The sequence below is a fragment of the Mastomys coucha genome, unplaced genomic scaffold (assembly GCF_008632895.1).
Source record: "Mastomys coucha isolate ucsf_1 unplaced genomic scaffold, UCSF_Mcou_1 pScaffold8, whole genome shotgun sequence".
In the NCBI taxonomy this organism is placed as follows: Eukaryota; Metazoa; Chordata; class Mammalia; order Rodentia; family Muridae; genus Mastomys; species Mastomys coucha.
The window spans coordinates 4389202-4408704 of NW_022196914.1; the positions used below are offsets into that span (position 1 = coordinate 4389202).

Here is a 19503-nt window from a genome sequence, read left to right on the forward strand (position 1 = left end):
GAGCACATAATTGAACCACAAAAGGAAGCCAAAAATAACTGAACCTGCACTGCAAATATGTGCACAAGTTATTGAATGGAATGAAACAGTAAAGCTAAATGTGTGCATTCCTGCTAAAGGATCTCAGTCTCTATGGTGAGTCCACACCAAGTACAGAAAAAAAATATTCAACTATGGCATGACAAGAATAGAGGTAAAATAAGATTTTTTTTAATTTTTCAAATGAAACACATTTACTTTTATCATTATTGTTGTGGTGGCTATGTACACATGATAGACCATGGAGTGCATGTGGACATCAAGAAATAATTTGTGGATTCCATTCTCTCCTTGCAACTTTATGTGGGGTCCAGGAACTGAACTCGGGTCACGGCTTGTGTAGTAAGTGCTCTAATCCACTGAGCCACCTAGCTGGCCTGCACCTGCTGTATTTTACAAGGCTCATTTTGGGCAAAGATTTTAGACCACATTTTAATCAGTAAGATTTCAATTGCACAGATCAACATCTCTTGGTTGTAAATACTTGGGTCCACATCATATGTTGAGCTTCCTGTCCTAGACTATACCTACTTAAGAGTTTATTCTGCTTTAGGAGAAGGCACTGGAAGAAAAGCAATCATGCTTCAGTAAGGTGAATGGACATACCTAGGGCAGACACTAAGTGCCACTGCCTATGTACTCATGACTAGTACCAATAGTTAGCACTAAGACATCAGATGCAGTCTTTTATGAAAAGCAAAACTCAACAAGAAGCTCCTCACTATACTGAATAAAGGTGTTACTAAACGAATAGTGACTGTTGGTTTTTTGGTTAATGTGTTATAATATTTATTCATATTAGTAATTGGGAGAGTTTATCAACTTAAATTTTTTTACTTTCTTTCATTTATTTATTTATTCATTTATTTATTTATTTTACACTCCAGATTTTATTCCCCTCCCAGTCTACCTTCCAACTGTTCTAAATCTCATACCTCTTCCCCTGTTGGGAGTTTTTAATGACAAACCCACCATGCAATAAGAGAAGTGGTCTCCACTCTGTCTTGGGTCTTCTAGCCAAGAGCTCACTCTATTATCTATTCCAAGGGATGTGTTTTCTTAAATTCCAAGGAGACAAAACTTGAAGCAACAGGTCACAAGGCAGTTTAAAGCCCCATTAGCCTAACGTTCTACTACATAAACAGACAACTAAGCTGTTTGGTATTAACGACAGCCCCCTCACCACCACTCAATCAATGATTTTAAAAGGCCTTTCTTTCCAAGCTGTGTGGGTTTGTCCTGGTCTCTATGTCTCTCTCCGTCTGTCTATTCAAACTGTTCTGAAAAACTGTTTCTTAGCTCTTCCAACATAACTCATCACAATGTATACTTTACTTAAGGAACCTTTTCCTTGTTAATGTCTCTCAGTTTACTCACTCCTCTTGTGTATGCTATTACTTAAGGGTAATCATTTCAATCTTCTATTAAATCCATCAGCCTTTTCCATCAAATCCATCAGGAACCAACATTTCACTATGAGTTATAAATGACTTTCCTAAAACTGTACATACATTTTCTTATGCCCTAATCTAATCTGTTTATCTGTAGTAAGAACCTATACACAAAATATGATAAAAACTTAAAATTTTTCAGATAAACAATAGTGCTCAGTGTCTTTCCTAAGAATACAGGTATAGGTAGAAAACATTAATGTTTTGGCAGCAGGGTTTCATGTAGCCCAGACTGGCCTCAAAGTCCATGTACTACTGAGGATATCCTTGAACTCCTGGCCTTCCTACCTTCACCTCGAAATCAAGTGCTGGAATCATAGGTATTCACTACCATATCCTGTTTATACTATTCAGTCCTAGGTACTAAAGCCAAGGATTCATGCATCTATAAAGACACCCCACTAACTGTGCTATATCCCCGGCTCCAAGATTATTATCTCAGAGAACATTCACTAAGGTTCCTAGTAAGAAACCTCATGCCGGGCGGTGGTGGCGCACGCCTTTAATCCCAGCACTTGGGAGGCAGAGGCAGGCGGATTTCTGAGTTCGAGGCCAGCCTGGTCTACAGAGTGAGTTCCAGGACAGCCAGGGCAACACAGAGAAACCCTGTCTCGAAAAACCAAAAAAAAAAAGAAACCTCATTTCAGGGGCTGGAGAGATGGCTTGGCTACTCTTCCAGAGGACCCAGGTTAAATTCCCAGCACCAATATGGCAGCTCACAACTGCCTAACTCCAGTTCCATGGAATCTGATACCCTCATACCAATGCACATAAGAGAAAATTAAACTACGGAGAAAACCATTTCATATACAAATGTTCACCAATCTTATAAATCTAACCCTCCCATTTCAATAAGAGTAAACAACTCTGGTCCAAATGTGTCATTCCTGGTTTTTTGAAGAAAAAAAAAGGCCACAAAATAAAATAATTTATTATATTTGAGTCCAATTCAATATTCCTAATTCTAGTTGCCTTTGTCCGGTTTTACTCCTTAAAGATACAACTTTGTTTTACATTATGCATGATTGTACTTTCAAAAGTTATCTATGCAGCAGACCCCGAGGACTCTGCAGTGAGAAAAACAATGTTTCTACATGCATGTGATTCATAACCTTGTTGAACACATGAAGCACAAATAAGTACATAGCATAAGGTGATGAAAGTCCCACAGAGGGACAGGCAGCAGGGAGAACACTGGAGGACAGCATGCTCTTCCAATAAGCAAATGGAGCCCAACACAGCTAACCCTACCTGCATTTCCCTAATTTACTTATATTTCAACTTACTTAGAATAAAAAACACCATACCAAGAATAATATTTAAAATGCAGTCACTTAAGTTGGCTACATCAGAAACACTCAACTATAATAATAATTTTACATTTTAAGATTTTTTTTGAGAATTTCATACATGAGTACTGAAGTTTTACTTTTTGAGATTAAAGTTGATGGAATTAATTATCTCTGATTCTAGTGTTTTCTGTTGGCTTTCAGATATACTCCTAAAACTGTATCATAAGCATTAGCAAGTTTCAAATTATGTCACGATATTGGACTCCATGAAACCTGAATACACATCTAGAATCTGTCTCTTTGCTTGTAACATTCAAAGCCTAGCATGGCTGCAAACTGGGACCTACACACTATAGAAACACCAGACATTAGAGACACGAGCTTTGTGCTGGTGATTCAGCGCAGTTGTTCGACTGTCCAAGACACTTAAGTGTGTGTCTCAACTGTTTACAAAGAGCTGGAGAATTGGAGAAGGAGTCACAGAGCACTGTGGGAGCCAAGTGTTACTAAGGTCTGAGCCAAAGAAAAGTGACACAGACATTAACTGCTCTGTTTCACACTCAGAAAATTACGATGGTCTGCTTTACCATCTAAATAATAAGATATACCTTCAAAGAATGTAAAGTTCTTCTTGGAGCCGTCATTACTACTCCAGTCCACAATGGCTCCAGTTTTAGGATGCACACGAATGAATGAATGAACAAATGAAGAAATGATAATATTTTAGTATTCATGTAAGTATGCACAGAAAACCAGAGGTTCTGGGTCTTTTTTAAAAAAAGTGTCAGATTTAAATATAAATGTTTTAAGCATCCAAATACTCAAAGCTATTAAGTTCACTGGCTGGTAAGCCTTTTCTTACTGCTCTGACCTTCACATACATGCAGGATCCTTTCAAAGTTTTAAAGATGAACTCCCTTCTGTCAAAGGGCATAAGCTTTCACAATTGCTTAGAAACACACAAGATGTGAGCAACTCCTCCTATGTACTGCATGACCACCAATCTCATCCGTGATTAACTAAAGTCTGAGCTAGTGGAAAGCATTGAGCTGGGGAAGGGGATGGTTGTAGATCAGCCAGTCTACAAGGCCCTAGAAAGTCTTATGGAGAGAAAAAGAGAAACTACCACTAGACTGTAAAGGCCAGAGTTTATGTTCTATTGAAAGCAAAACAAAACAAACATCAGGTGCAAACTTCATTTCAATCTCAAGACTAGGAAGGAAAAGAAGATACATACCGCATCTGTGATGTGGATTTCATACACCCTTTGGAAAGTCCTGCGCTCAAAGAAGACAAGTTTGCCACTGCCACATCCCCTTTGAACAGAGGTACCGGTAACTATGAGTTTATCGTCAGGACTGAAACAGCAGTCGGTCCTACACACAGAAGAGCTGGTAAGTATAAACTCGTGGCTCTAAAACAGCACTGCAGCAATAATGAGTAAATTAAAAACACACAAACATCCCCACCAAAGAGCTAATGCCTAATAGTAGACATCAGCATTTTAAATAACTGGCTGGGTCATCACAACAATGTTATGAAGTTGGTGTCTCCTCACGTACTAATGAGAAAGCTAGATAGATAAGTTAAATAAGCCTTGCACAGTGGCACGCAGGAGGATACTTCTGGGGCTCAAATGTAGGTAGTATGACTGCGGAATCTTTGCTCTTAGCTTCCACATTATGACATGTTTTAATGTAAAACAAGCATGAGAAATGTTCAATCCAGGGGACAGACAGACAGATATATCTGATAAAGTCCTGGCCACTCTTAAGGACTACCTGTACTTCCTCCATCACCACAATCACTTTCCAAAAATCAATGATATCAAGTCAAGCCCTTCAACAGAAGAAAACTGCACTGTGAGGAACAAGCTGGTGTCTTTGAGGCCACAGCTTCATTTTAGGAGCCTTGGCCACTTAATTGTGAACCATCTACATTTTATTCAAAGAAGTTATGTAGTCTGCACTGTTTTAGCAGGTGTGATGGCTCAAAGGCTCTTGAGTCTATTCTAGGCTATGGGTTGTTGCTGGGTTTCTTACCAGCCGACAATACCACAGGCAGTGGCTATGCTGGAGTGGGCGTGCTGCTATCACACAGTGTGTCGGATTTGATGTTTCTACTACCTTCATACCCTCCCTCGTGGTCATTATTTAACACAGATGTAAAGTTTCGCTTCTTCCAAAATAGAAACCGTTTCCTAGGCACCAATTATAGGACTTAGATGTTAAATCCCACCTCAGCTGTCTCACAATAATCTCTGAAAGCTTCAGTTGCCAAACTTAGTAGACTGGAGATAGAGTGTTTGGCCATTCCAGACAAGACAGAGTGAATGACAAGAGGACCTCTGTGTACACATAACAAATATACACAAAATCATGGACAAATGGACTTCATTTGCCCCTAAAAAAAAAAAAAAAAAAAACTTCTCAAACCCTTCCCTAGAAAACATAAAATGCTCAATGCAAGGTAACATTAAAGCAATTTCTTTTCCACTCTCTTATGGTAACTAAATAACAAATATTTCCTACTTGTGGGGCTGGAGAGATAATTCAATGTTTAAAAGCACTGGCTGCTCTTCCAGAGGACCCAAACTCAATTCTCAGTACCCATAGGATAGCTCACAACCATCTATAACTCCAGTCCCAGGGGTCTAACGCCCTCCTCTGGCCTCCTCAGGTACCAGGCACACATGTGGTACACAGGCATAAATACAGGCAAAACATTCACACACACACATTAAAAACTTAGAAAAGATAATACAACTTACATTGGGAACAAGGTAGGAAGGTCTGATGCTGAAAATAATGGCTTATTAAATTGCCGGACATCCCATAATTTTAATGTATCATCACCTAGTTGAGGATAAAAGAGAAAAAAGACAAGTGAATTTTGTACAAAAGCTCTAGTGCCAGCTTAAGGTTTGCCCAATAGTATATAACTATACAGAAGGGGGATGGAAAGAAGTAAAGAAAAACAGAGAGAGGGCAAGGACGGAGAGCCCCATATACCTAAGCACATTTCTTCTTTTAATTGTTTAGGGAGTTTGAAAATGCAGTAACAGTTGCAAAGATAGTATAAAATTATCTGATAGTAAGTTATCCTCCCAGCAATTACTTTCCAGATTGATTAGCATCTGTCCACAACTCTGGAGAACGTACACCAAAGCACTGTATTGGAGCACATGGTAGCTCCCCGCGCTATGCTGAATATAACCTGCTTTCTTGGGAGGCCTTAATTTCAGAACCAGCAGGACTGAAAATAGTTCAGCTCACAACAGATTATTTTCCCCCTAGTATGTGGGTAGAATGCTCCATCAACACTACTGATCGAGGCCATGGTATTCCTTGCTCCACAGAGAAATCCTACTTGTGGCTACTACTCTTCATTTTGCTGAGAAAGTACAACTTCTCGTGCTTTTTAAAGAGTAATGAATATTCTTTTAAGAATACTGTTTTTAACTACTACCCTCAGAGCTCCCAGGCACTAAAATACCAACCAAAAAGTACACATAGTGGGACTAACGGCTACAGCAGCATATGTATAGCAGAGGATGGCCAAGTCTGTCATCAATGGGAGGAGAGGCCCTTGGCCCTGTGAAGGTTCTATGCCCCAGTGTAGGGGAATGCCAGGGCCAGGAAGCGGGAGAGAGTGGGTTGGTGAGCAGGGGGAGGAAACGGGTTTGTTTTAGTTTTTGGTTTTTTATTTTATTTATTTTTTCTTTTTTCTTTTGGAGGGGATCCTGGGAAAAGAGATATCGTAAATAAAGAAAACATCTAATAATAAAAAAAAAAGAATACTGTTTTTATATTTCTATAGAGCTACTCACAAACCCCTGACTAGAACAAGAGCCAAGCTCAGGTAATGTCTTTGCTGTCTTTGTCCCCAGTGCCATAGCCTAAGCCTGGCCTCAGGCCTTTGGGGCCAATGAGGACTCAGCACCAGCTGTAACTGAGAATGGGGAGTTAAGAAACTGCTTCTGTCCCCAGGGACTCTTCTTTGAAACCTGACTTTGGGCAGGGACTAATCCATAACTTGCTGAACTCACAACTTTGTACCCTAAGAACTTCATAAAATTCTCTTTTGGAATGTTACCATTTGTCACAAGTGAGTTCACAGAAAGATCCTCCGCCATGCCCTACACTGTAACGTTCACAGGCTGCCCCAGTTGTTATTCACCCCCCTCTATTAACACACTGTCTTACCCATGTGAAATGGATATAGCAAACACCAGGAACAACCAACATGCAACCAGATGAGTATATGTAAGTTGGTAATTCAGTAACATAGAATAAAACATAGCAGTTAGATGCTAGAAATTCTGCCTGCAATACTAAACTGTATTAGCATTTAAACTCAGAAGAGGGGCTCACATCAATGGTCAACAAATAGAGAATTTGAAATACCAGGCAGAGAATGATAGAGCAGGAGAGAAAAAATAAAGGAATGTAGCTGGGCAGGTGGATATACATTTGTATAGCAACCAGCAATTGAAGGAAACAAGGGAATCAAGAGTTTGAGGCCAGCCTATTGAGTTCTCAGCTGAGCTACTTGTAAAGACCCTGACTCAAAGAAACCATAGTTTACAGACGTGAGTCAGTGGTAGTGTGCTTGCCAAGGATGTATATACAGAGAATAAAAGATGTGGATGATCATTTGCAAAATTCCAAAGATAAAAACAAAGACCAAATTCCTATTGAATTGGATGTTAAAGAAAATCTAAATGAAAAAAAACATAATTTATCAATTTTAATCGGTAATTCTTTATATTTGTTTCTTTATGCATATATGCACTTATTTATTTATTGCATGCATGTATAAGACCATGCTTACGCCTGCATGTGGAAGTCAAGGACAACTTTGTGGAGTTGCCTTCTCCTTCCATCACACGAGCTCTAAGAACTGAATGACCTTGGTTAACAGGCTTAACAGCAAGCACTTTAATTGCTGAGCCATCTTGCAAGTCCAATTAGTAACTTTTGTTGCAGACAATGTTGCCAAGTTGAAAGCACATTTTAATAATAATAATCATCATCATCATCATCATCATCATCATCATATTGACAAAGGTACATTAACAAAAACACAGTCCCACTAAGCCTTGAGACATTAGTGTGACATTTGTTAAGAGTTAAAATTATCTTCTTATATACAGGAACACACAGGAAGAGCTGTTTACCTACCTCCCCGAGAAGCAAGGACATTACCATCATAGGAAAAAGCCACACAAGAAGTGTCTGTGCCAGGGTCGTGAGCCTGTTTATAGTGGAATTTAGGGTGAACCTGTGAGTAAACACGAGCAAAGTGTTATCATCTTTTTATATTCAGATGAGAGTAATTATACATCTTAGGTGAAATACTAATTTCACCTGATTATAGTTTTGTTCCTTTAAAAAATCTAACAGGCTTTAACAAATTTTACTTGCTTTACAAAAAGAAGAGATAAGTCCTAGAAGGACACCTTTTTTTTTTTTAAGCAAGGCCCAAGTAACATAAAATAACAACTATTTTTGTATTATGCTTGTGAAGCTATTGGGATCATTCCCCACATTATCTGAGAGATATGTAAATAAAATATCAAAGAACCCTATTACTCATTTAATACAAAATGTTCATTTTATTCTTAGTATATTCCAGACATGGTGCACACAGTTGTAGCCCTTGGACTAGCTAGTGTGCCTATTTACTCTAGATGGTGGTGGTGGCAATAGTAAGGACAGTGTCTCACATAATGCTTAGAATGTCCTAGCACCATATCTACAGTATCGTTGACAGTCTTAAACATATTCTGAATGTCTCAATCATGGTGGCATGAGTGAGTTTCCATCCAGTAGCTTCTAGAGCTCGGTGTCTGTCCCCCTAGAATTTAGGAGACTGAGGCCTCACTCACTAGTTGAGTGAGACCCTGTTTGAAAAACAAAACAAAAAAACAAAACCAAAAATTCAAAGGACAAAAAGCTCTCAAAATGCTAAAAATAAATAGGAGGCATGGAATCAAATACTTTAAGTAGAGAAATCTAAATAAATTAGAGAAGTGAAAATGGGGAAAATTAGCAAGCACTGGTTCTAGAGCCAGGATGGTTTGCAGGCTTACTAGCCTCAAGTATGAACCTGGCCAGGCTGCTCATTCTACTTAGCAGTTTACACACCTTTAAGATACACACCTATGCCTTTCCACCATTCACTCCGACTTATTAAGATATCAAATCACACTGAACCTACTAGCTAGCTCCCTGTCTTGTATTGGAGCCACAAGCTTAAGAAAACTAAAGTAGGTACTAATTCCTAAAAGGTAATAAAACACAATATTCTCAGAATTCAACATTCTACCAAACAATATTGATCATAAGTTAGTCCTGTTTCCCTTCAGATCAACTTAACTGTACTTCAGTATGCCTCGTACTTTAAATAACCATGGCACCCTTCTTTTGCCCGTTTTGTGCCTACCTATGGGAGTAAGGATTCACTCTAGCAATGTTTGTTAACTCTGACCATGGTTAGCTTCAGATAACCACTGTCTCTAGACGTTGTAGTTTATTTCCAATTATTATAGCCATTTCTCCTATACATTCTTTGATATCAGGTTAACACAATGTAATACGGATGATTAAAAAGTGAGAGAAGAGACTGCTTGGAGACAGCTCATTCGAAGACATGGAAGGACTACCATACATGGTTTTGTTTATGGTAATAGATAAACTTTCCCCTGTATTTCTGACCTTTTCTTTCAAGTGAGTCAGAGGTCAATTATTTCTTTCCCAGGCAATACATGTGAGCTCTGGTGACCCCAATGAGACTCTTAGAATGCAGTACCTTAACCCACATCATGGTACTTACTTTCACAGAGCCAAAGAGATTTTGAGCACATGAACTTTTGAGCATGGAAACAACTCGACAGTTGTCCAAGTTTCCAAGTTCTTCAAATAGAGATAACTGTTCAATACCATGATGTTTTTCCTGTCTATTTTCCCTTCTCTTTTAGTTACCTATGGCTATGATCAAATCTCTAACAGGAAGCAACTTAGGCAAGGGAGGATTTGTCTTAGCTCATAATTTAAGATTACAGCCCATCATGGCACAGAAGCTCATGGCAGCAGGAGCAGCTCAAAGGTGAGGCACTTCACGGGTGTGTCTCTAGAAGTTTGCTCACATCTGGGAAGATGACCATAAAAGGCAGGACAATATCAACTGGTTTTATCGTTTTTTAACCCTTTCATTCAGTCTTATGCTCACATTCAATCTTGGTGGCTCAGTTCATCCTATCTGGGAAGGCCCGCCCTCTGAGATACCCCAAAATGTGCCTCACTAATTAATTTCTTAATCCAATCAAATTGAGAATGAAAATTAGAGATCAAACATTTCCTCCTCACATTCACAACTCCTTTTTTCTTTCCTTTCTTTTAAAGAAATGATTTAGAGATAAAAGACAGTAATGGTGCTGCAGAGAGGACATGGGAGATAAGTGACTGTGGCTGAAACACAAGGATGGAACTTTGGGTTCCAGCACCCACGGATAAGTGCTACGTCTGTCCATCAAATGATCATAACCAACAATGGAGGACACCTAACAGTCCATTTATTATTCCATAATCTGTAAAATGAAATAATGAAGAATTTAGGATCCATACTTACAATGCAATAATATTTATTGAGAATCCTTTGCACATACAGCAAAGAACTAAAGGTGAGACATGAGATTTCTTGAAATGATGAACCAGTTGGAACCAGTGGGAACACATGTATGGCCTCTGTTCTATGCAGCATTTACTAATTTTAAGTCCATCAGGTATGAAGTGTGACAGAATGCTTAAGTACTGACCCTGAGCCACTGATGAGGAGCTCACACATAGACAGGGACATATTTATGAGCGGGACTGTACTTCCCAGCAAGGTTCTAACTCTTAGTTCAGGGTCACTGCTGTAACCGTCACAGCCCCACAGCAACCAGTACGATTTAGCATTTATTTTCCATCTGTGTTTGGCAAAGGGACAGTCCAGCTTTCATTCACAAACAGGCTATGTTGCAATGATATGCCTGTTCGGTCATCTCAGATCACGTGACTGCAGTGTATGACTACCTAGGGCTCTATCTGGTGGCCAGCTGGAAGCTGCAGCTGCAGGAGAAAGCTCAGCCACTGAGATATGTGAGTCACAGGCAGAATATGACGCCAGTACTCTGGAATCTTTTGGCTCCCTGTGTGCTTGCAACTTGAAATTCAAGGTGTTTACTTTAGTCTATAAAACAAGCCCCTTAAGGCTAGGGCAAAAGTTACCTTCACATTAATCTGCTCTCTTATAAACCCTAGCTGAGATCAGTTGGTATACCAGTTAGGTGCTCAAGATTTATGCTTTAGAAATGTGGGTGGGAAAAAAACCCACAAAGGCTTTGTACTTTTAATTTTTCAAGAAGGTGTGAAGTGAAACAGCTTATCTTTTCTTGGACTTTGAGACTCTGCCTCATAATCTTGAGATATCATACAGAATCATTTAAGTTGAAGATGTCTGATTAGATTAAATATCTGACATGGATGTTTAACTGTTCTGATTTTAAGCAAATACAATTTTGATTAGAAAAAAATGGGAAAACCAACACAGAATTACAGAATCTTCTACAGGTCTCCAAATGAGCATATCACTTAAATCACTAAGAGGAATGATTTAAGAACATCCTTCCAGAGACAGTTCAAGAAGAGGGTTTCCCAGAGAATGTTGTGTGTAATATCATCATATTGGAGGGCCACGGCCAAGTAAGCCTGGGAAACTAGAGTTTATTTGCATACCATGGCCTTGCCTTGAAGATTCACAATACACATCAGTATATTAAAAGCCAGAGTCTTTTAAGTAACCGTCCTGGAATAAATCAACCTCTTTAACATTCCCCTAAGTTTGACTATGGAACTATTTTTTCAGATAACATGCACCAGCATGGACGGAACTAATACTCTCTGGTCCTTACGTGGGAAACATGCATCTTGAGCAAGGTTTGTGGACTTTGCTGGAAAGGACCAAATAGTAACTATTTTAGACTTTGAGAACTTTACAGATACTGTCACAAGGAAGATACTGTCAGCAGAAGTGTTGAGTAGCACAGACAGACACAGGTACATGGATAAACAGACACAGATACATGTCAAAAACCAAAACCCCTCAAAAGAGCATCCACAGAAGGAGATAGCAAACTAGATTTGGCCCCAAACTAGCTGATTTGTGGATTAAAAAACATATAATCTTTAAGGAAAAGCCCTATGCTTACTAGATCACTGTTAGTCCAAATGAAGGTACCCCTTGTAATTTAGAAATAATCTTAATTTGTTATACTGGGGGTGGCAATAATAACAAAAAGTATGATGATAATAACAGCAGCTACATTTATCAAACACATTGCTACTTGGGACAGCAACACTACATTCGCTAATTTCCTCCTTTCTGAATTACACATAATTATCTCATTTGGCCATACATACATGGCCAAAGAAGACTTACCCATACCCATACATACATGACAAGAAACTGTCAGAGCAAAAAGTCAAACACTTGTCTTTGGCTCCAGGAGATAAGCCATTCACTCAAATATCTACATTTTGCAAAGCTGTCATGTTTCCTTCTTTGAGTATCCATAGGACAGTACAATCGTTAATAGCCCCTAGTGAAACTAGCCACTTTATAGCCCCAGGACAAGCTGTGTAGCAGGATACTGGTAACATGGAATAACTGTTCCTCCTTCAAACTATGTAATACATCACTTTACACTACTACACATTAATCAGTCCAAGGTAGAAACTAACTGTCTCTTATCCAAGCAGAGAAAATAAAACAAACAACAAGAACAACATACACAGCCACTTGTTCCCTCCCCCATTTCCCCGCTTCTTCTGGGAGCTAAAACATGATAGTAGCTCGGTAGCAAGCATTTACTGGTGGGGTTTACTGTGAGCTACACACTGGTGTCTATTAAACCTGTTCACCCTTTGCATTTCCTCATCAGTGCTGTAGGTGCTGTCATTACTAGCTGCCAAAGAGAGAATGGGATGCACAATGAGGTAGGACTAGCTGTCCTGGGTCCGCTCCTCCTGACATTCAGTTGCAACTAATGTGGATCTGGACTGTTTGGGCAGCACCCTACTGGTCCCTTACTAGGCTCTTTCTCTCTTGGAACACCCAAGAGGATTGGTAGGTGAAAAGTAGAGAGATGCAGTAAGAATAAAGTGTGGCCCAGTGAACACTGCACCCCTTTCTAGAAACCAATAAAAGTACCACTCACAGGTCTATGTAAATGTGGTCCATAAGCAAGCACTGCTAAGAATTTACTCAAGATCACATGAAAAGTCTCTAAAGTAACTTAAAAGTTGGCAAATAACAGAAAACAGAGGCTGACAATAAGGAAATCCCACTGTGTGGAATATTTATTATCATTTCTCCTTTAGTTCTTCAGTTGGGGTGGGAACTTAGACTGGCTACTTCTCACAAATACAAATGTGAACATAAGGGTGGCTTCCAATTCAGCTCTTTAATTGAAGGGGAACTTGAAAACCACCATGCCAACGCCGGAAGCACAGTGCCATGGAATGACCTGCCTAGACAGGAGGGAAAGCCCGTCGGTGCCCCCTTTGAAGTCCAGCTGCCTGAGATTCACTGGCAGCCGACCTTCAAAGAGAGCCGATGCTTCCTTCCCTCAGTCTGGCCGCCAAGCTTCCCGGGCAGCTGGGCGACTTAGCCACTCTCTGCCCAGCTGTCTGTGAACTCTGGCAGTCAGTTCAAGTGAGGAATAGTGAGGTGGTAGAGAAGTGGGGGCGGGAGAAGGAAGAGAGAAGGCGGGTGGCCGGCCCTGTGGCGCCAGGGAGAGGAGGATGCTGGGGAGTCAACCTTATCAAAGTCAGTCAAAAAACCATGCTTCCAAAGAGAGCACAATCCAGCTAGGCTACGAGCAACCTGGCAGGGACCAGAGAGATTTCAAATCTGCATGCTTACCAACACTAAAGCTTAAGTGTGCCCTTCTAAAATCTGGTCTGGTTCCTACAAAAAAAAGTCTACTCTCGAAATGGGGATACAGGGAATCAAGCCAGAAGTCAATCATCAGAAATGTACAGTCCTTTCCTGATTCCTATTTTCCAGCGGTATGAAGTCAATGCTTCTTGAGGATGTTGGGGGGCTGTTTGTTTTGTGACAACCCTCCGTTCCCCTGGCAGCCAATAGCTGGAACAACTTCTTTGAGCCTGTGCAGCAGATGCCTGGGGAAGACTGGCTCCTTTAACATAAACAGTCCCAGTGTACAATGATGTTTATCCTCAGGGACTGTATTCTAGGCACAGAGAAGACTGTTGTCAGTTACAGGTGCAAAATAGATGCTAGATGAAAGAAAGCTAAAGAAATCTAACCAAGAACAAAAAATCTGAATTTAGTAAAGCTGGAGGCCATCAAGATGGCTGAAACCATAGATGAATGGGAAGGAAAATGTATAGGCTATGAGCATAGGACTAAAGAAAAAGATCTGCAGTTTAGAGTTCTCTGCAAGCTAGAGATAAAAGGGGGTCTGAAAAGCTGGTGGGAAAGAAAGCTACTTATAAATTCTATGAAAGACTTTCTCTAATTCATTACAACTTGAACAGAAAAGAAATGCATGGATGAGCTGCTCCTGTGCACTATGACAAAATGAAGAAAAGACCTAAGTATTCAGATGGATTAGCTCATTAAGTTACTAGCTACAGCAGTTTCCCTGCTGAAAACTAGAACCAAGCTTTCAGGTTGTCAATATTAAAGACATATACTCCAAAACTTATTATTTAGATTTTAAACTATAATACTAAGTCCATTAAGTGGAGTACCAAATAACATTTTCTGAAAGTCACCCACTGTACAAGCACTGTGTAGTCTTTGGGTGTGTGAGGTACGCCGGGTACAACAGGCGGCAAGACAGGCAAAGCGGCTCCTTACTAACAAGGAGCTTTAAAAAACACTTAGAGAAAACTGCACAGTAAATAGTAGCTTTAGAATAAATAGTACATTAAATAACAGCAGTCTGCACAAAATATAGTAAAATCAACACTTAATGGACACTTTACCACTGCAGTATAATGGTGATGACTTGGGAGAGCAGGAAAGAAAAGCCAGGTCAAGCCTTATAAGGATGCTTAGTCATGGTCTTCAAAATGTTAAATTCTACGAGTACAGATAATACTGCTACACTTAAAGATCAAAAATATAAAAGATTCTGATGTATGACACAGTACAGTTCTTTAGTAGGAGCATGGGTGGGACTCCACGGTATGGTGGAAACAGACAGAGCTGTAGGATTCTCATCATCAGGGACCTCATTAGTCTTTTCACAGAGTTTGGATTTTCACTCTGTGGGTGATGTTGACAAACCATGTGATAATATCAGTATTTTAAAAGATCACTTTGCTGTGATTAAGAAAGGCAAGCTGAGAGAAGGGAAACTGATCGCAAGGAAATAAGTCAGAAATGCCCACTGTGGGCCAGGAGAGGGCTTGAGTGTGAGCCCTGGAGAAGCAAGGACTTTATATCATTTTTCTAAGTCTTTTAATAATATCTTTCAACTGTTTAAAAACTTCTTACAGAAAACCACAGCCAATGAGAATGTCTAGTTGTGAAGGCTAGCCCAATTGGACATATCTACAAAACACTTCAACCTTACAAAGAATCACAGGCAACTGTGGCAATCTGGGAGCAGTGGGGGTAGTCTTTCCCTGGGAAGAGTGCAATAATTGTTGTTCAATGCCAAATGCTCAGTCCTGAAAACAAGCATACAAATAACATATGGATGGGGCAGGGGTATTTAGAAATACATATGTACATAAATATTCACATATGCATGCAGTAACAATGAAAGAAGAGGCCATGAATTTGAAGTAAACTTAAGAAGAGTATATGGGAGACCACTGAAGGGAGGAAAGGCAAGGGAGAAATGTTATTATAATTATATTATAATCTCAAAAATAAGAAGTAAAGAGAGAGAGAGAGAGAAAAGAAAAAAGGGAGAAGCTTCTTAAATATGAAATAACGGTTATGATTATCCTTCTGTTCAGCCCAAACCACACCCTCACTGCATACACACACACACACACACACACACACACACACACATACACACATACACACACACACACTTACACACACATACACACACATACACATACACATACACACACATACACACACATACACACACATACACACACATATACACACACATACACACACACATACACACACACATACACACACATACGCACACACATACACATACGCACACACATACACATACACACACATACACACACACATACACACACATACACACATACACACACACTTATACACACATACACACACATACACACACATACACACACATACACACATACACACACACATACACACACATACACACACACATACACACTTATACACACTCACACACACATACACACATACACACATATACACACATACACACACACATACACACACACATACACACACACATACACACACACATATACACACACATACATACACACACACATACACACACACACACACAAAAATAAAATAAAATTGTAGTCTTATATACATTTTAATTTGAAGAAGAAAAAAGATGGAAGAAATGTTTGGGAATCTATAACTTTTGGGCATTCAAGATATGGGTGGTTTACAAGTTCTTCCAAAAATTAACAGGAAAATTTCCCTTATTTCCATACAGCAAAAGATGCTGCAATACAAACAAAACAGTCTTCATTTGATATCTTCCAAGATATTTTATTAGAGCCAGGTATGGGGACCACATCTTAAGCTCAGCACTCAGGAGGCAGAGGCAGATGGATCTCTGAGTTCCAGGATAGCCTGGTCTACAAAGAGAGACTCTGTCTCAAAAAGAAAAAGAAAAAACAGACACCTTATTTTTATAAGTACGAAGTTATAAAATAAAAATGTAGGAATGGATCAAAAGCATTTTAATTATAGCAAGCAAGGTTATGCCTTCTATGAATTAACAAAAAATGTTTTGAGAATGGCTACAAATCAATCTTATTAGGATTCATAGTCAAGATCTAAACAAAAAATCTCTTCAGCATCTATCGCCAGCTCATCACTTTGGTTCATCTTTCGCCTAGAGGACATTTACTTTCTGCTGTCTCTACATTCTTTGTTAAGGACTGCCCTGGACTATAGAAAAAACAGAAAAGGAGAAATAAACATGTTTACAGTTATATTTTAGATTTTGATATTTTTCTCAGGAATTGATAAAATATTAGATATAAAAACAGTAGAGATATAGTAGACATGCTAAAACCATTGAACAGGTTCACCTGACATACATATAGGCCTTCACAGACCAGAAGAGATTAAACACCTGATCCAAACATAAACAGAGCACTTACTAAGTCAGACAGACTACTTCTGAATCACTATCCCTCAAAATTTTTGTAAAGTATATTACCAAATATATTATCAACAAGAAAGGAATTAAAATTAAACAATTAATAGAATAATATAAAAAAACAAAATGTTTGGAAATTATACTATGTAATTATAAATACTACATAGCTCAAAAAGAAATCACAACAGAAAATTTTAATATATTTTGTGTTTGTTAAGACATAAACAAAAATTATCAAATTTGAGGGATTTTTAATGGACCAAATGTTTCTTCCCCGAAATTCATGTTACAGTGGTTCTGGTATTTAGATATGATATCCTTCTGAAGTTGATCAGAATAAAAAAGAATTTGTTAGGGGCATTCCCATGAGGAGATCAGTGTTTATAAAAAAAGAAAGATCAGCATTGCTGTTCCTCTCCTGAGTCCAGTCAGACTGGGAGGAAACCTGCCGATCAAGAAGAGGGACACAACCAGGAGCCAAATATGCCACATCTGAAGATTGAACTTTTCCAGAGAAAGCCAAAAGTAACAACTAAGACCTTTTAAAACTACACAATAACAGATATTCATAGGAAACTATCATGATTAGTAGTATATTGATCAAGACAAACACATCAGTGCTGTTACTCATCAGTGCAGTTATATTGTTTTACAAACACCTAAGAAGAATCAACAAGCTGTTTTCTGTCTGCAAAGGCAGATATTTTAATATTTGCATATATGCTACCCAGGAAACATTCACCATACACTTTATTCTAAAAACAAATGATATAAGGGACTCCTAAATTGTTTTCTGAGAACTAGCTGAAGGCAGCCTAATGAATGAATTGTGCACAGATCAGTGAAGCTTCCTCCTACTAGTAGAAGAGAAGATGATTATAACAAGAACCTTCTGGATCTATTTAGATCAGGCACCAAGTGCCCCGAAGGTAAGACTACCCAGGTCCCTCTATAGGGGTAATCTCTTATATTATGTGTAAAAGCACCATCTGCCAATACAAATCTGGGGACAATGAGCTGTGGCAAGACTAGAAGACTAGAAGGGTGGGCTACCCAAAGACAGAGAGGAACACTGACAAAGAGTAAGATGAGATTTGCCATCCAGACTCAGAGGAGGTCGATTGTATGACACTCAGGAGAGGTAACCAGCAATGTGGCAGATACAGAACAGTATAAACTGGATGACTCAGTTATGAACTAGTCATGGAACAAACCTAGCTTAAGGCCTAGCCATTTATTAATAAGTACTAAACCTCCATGTGATCATTTGGGATCTGGGATATGAGAAGAAAAGGCCACTGTTAAACCCCTCTTTAGACTGTCCTTGAAACGGTCTCTGGAAAATCAGGAGCACACTGAAACTGAAATGTTTAATTTTCTATTAAAATAAAATGGAACATAAACCAGGGGTTACAAGTGGCTGTGGGGATGGATAATGGACAAATTCTCCAAAATAAATAAATAGAACTTTTGAACATTTGTGAATTTCTGCATTACTCATTAAATCAAACATTAATTCATCCATTCTCCAAACATGTGGAGTACCTAAGCACTTCTGAAGCCCACGCTAAAGAGGGCATCTACTTAGCAGAATCCACGAGGTAGATGGATGCATGACAACCAGGGGGTTCACACAACTGCCTATTACACACAGGAAGAAGTGGCCTAATTCTGCCTGAGGGGCAAGGATTTTTTTACAAAGGTGACACCTGTAAGCAGGGTCTGAAAAATATTTAGTGTCTTAGTCACTGTTCTACTGCTGAGAAGAGACACTATGACCAAGGCTGCTCTTATAAATCAATTGGCTGGGGGCTTGCTTACAGTTTTGGAGGTTTAGTCCATTAGCAGCAGGTAGGCAAGCACTGGAATTGGAACTTAAAGCTACTTCATGATCCATGGGCAAAGAGAGATAAGGCACTGGGCTTTTGAATCCTCAAAGCCCAACCCCCAATGAAACACTTCCTCCAACAAGGCTACATCTTGTAATTCTTTCAAACAGTTCTACTCTCTGCTGAACAAGCATTCACATATATGAGCCTCTAGGGCCATGCTTAATCAGATAACCACAATGACTGTACACAAGTAATTATGTACAGAAAAGGGAGAATGCATTCTAGGTAAAAGTAATAGTAGCTCTTTCTTTTTTCTTTAATTTTTGAGATTATAACACAAGCTCAACATTTCAACCTTTCTTTTCCTCCCTTCAAGTCCTCCCATGAACCCCTTCCCACTACTGTTCAAATTCATGGCCTCCTTTTTCATTAATTGTAACTATGTGCATATGTATGTATATGTATATATGTATATCTAAATGTATATATATATA

General features: G+C 39.1%; 1 protein-coding gene across 2 annotated transcripts in view; it reads right to left on the minus strand.

The window, feature by feature from the left end:
• Nucleotides 1-19503, minus strand: part of Wdr70 (WD repeat domain 70) — a 227894-nt gene that overhangs the window by 44396 nt on the left and 163995 nt on the right. For both annotated transcript variants that reach the window (XM_031360273.1, XM_031360272.1), the window contains exons 11-13: nucleotides 7966-8065; nucleotides 5553-5637; nucleotides 4020-4158 (exon numbers count right to left, since the gene is read on the minus strand). In XM_031360273.1, coding sequence (XP_031216133.1) covers nucleotides 4020-4158; nucleotides 5553-5637; nucleotides 7966-8065 — 324 coding nt within the window. The remainder of the gene's footprint in view (nucleotides 1-4019; nucleotides 4159-5552; nucleotides 5638-7965; nucleotides 8066-19503) is intronic.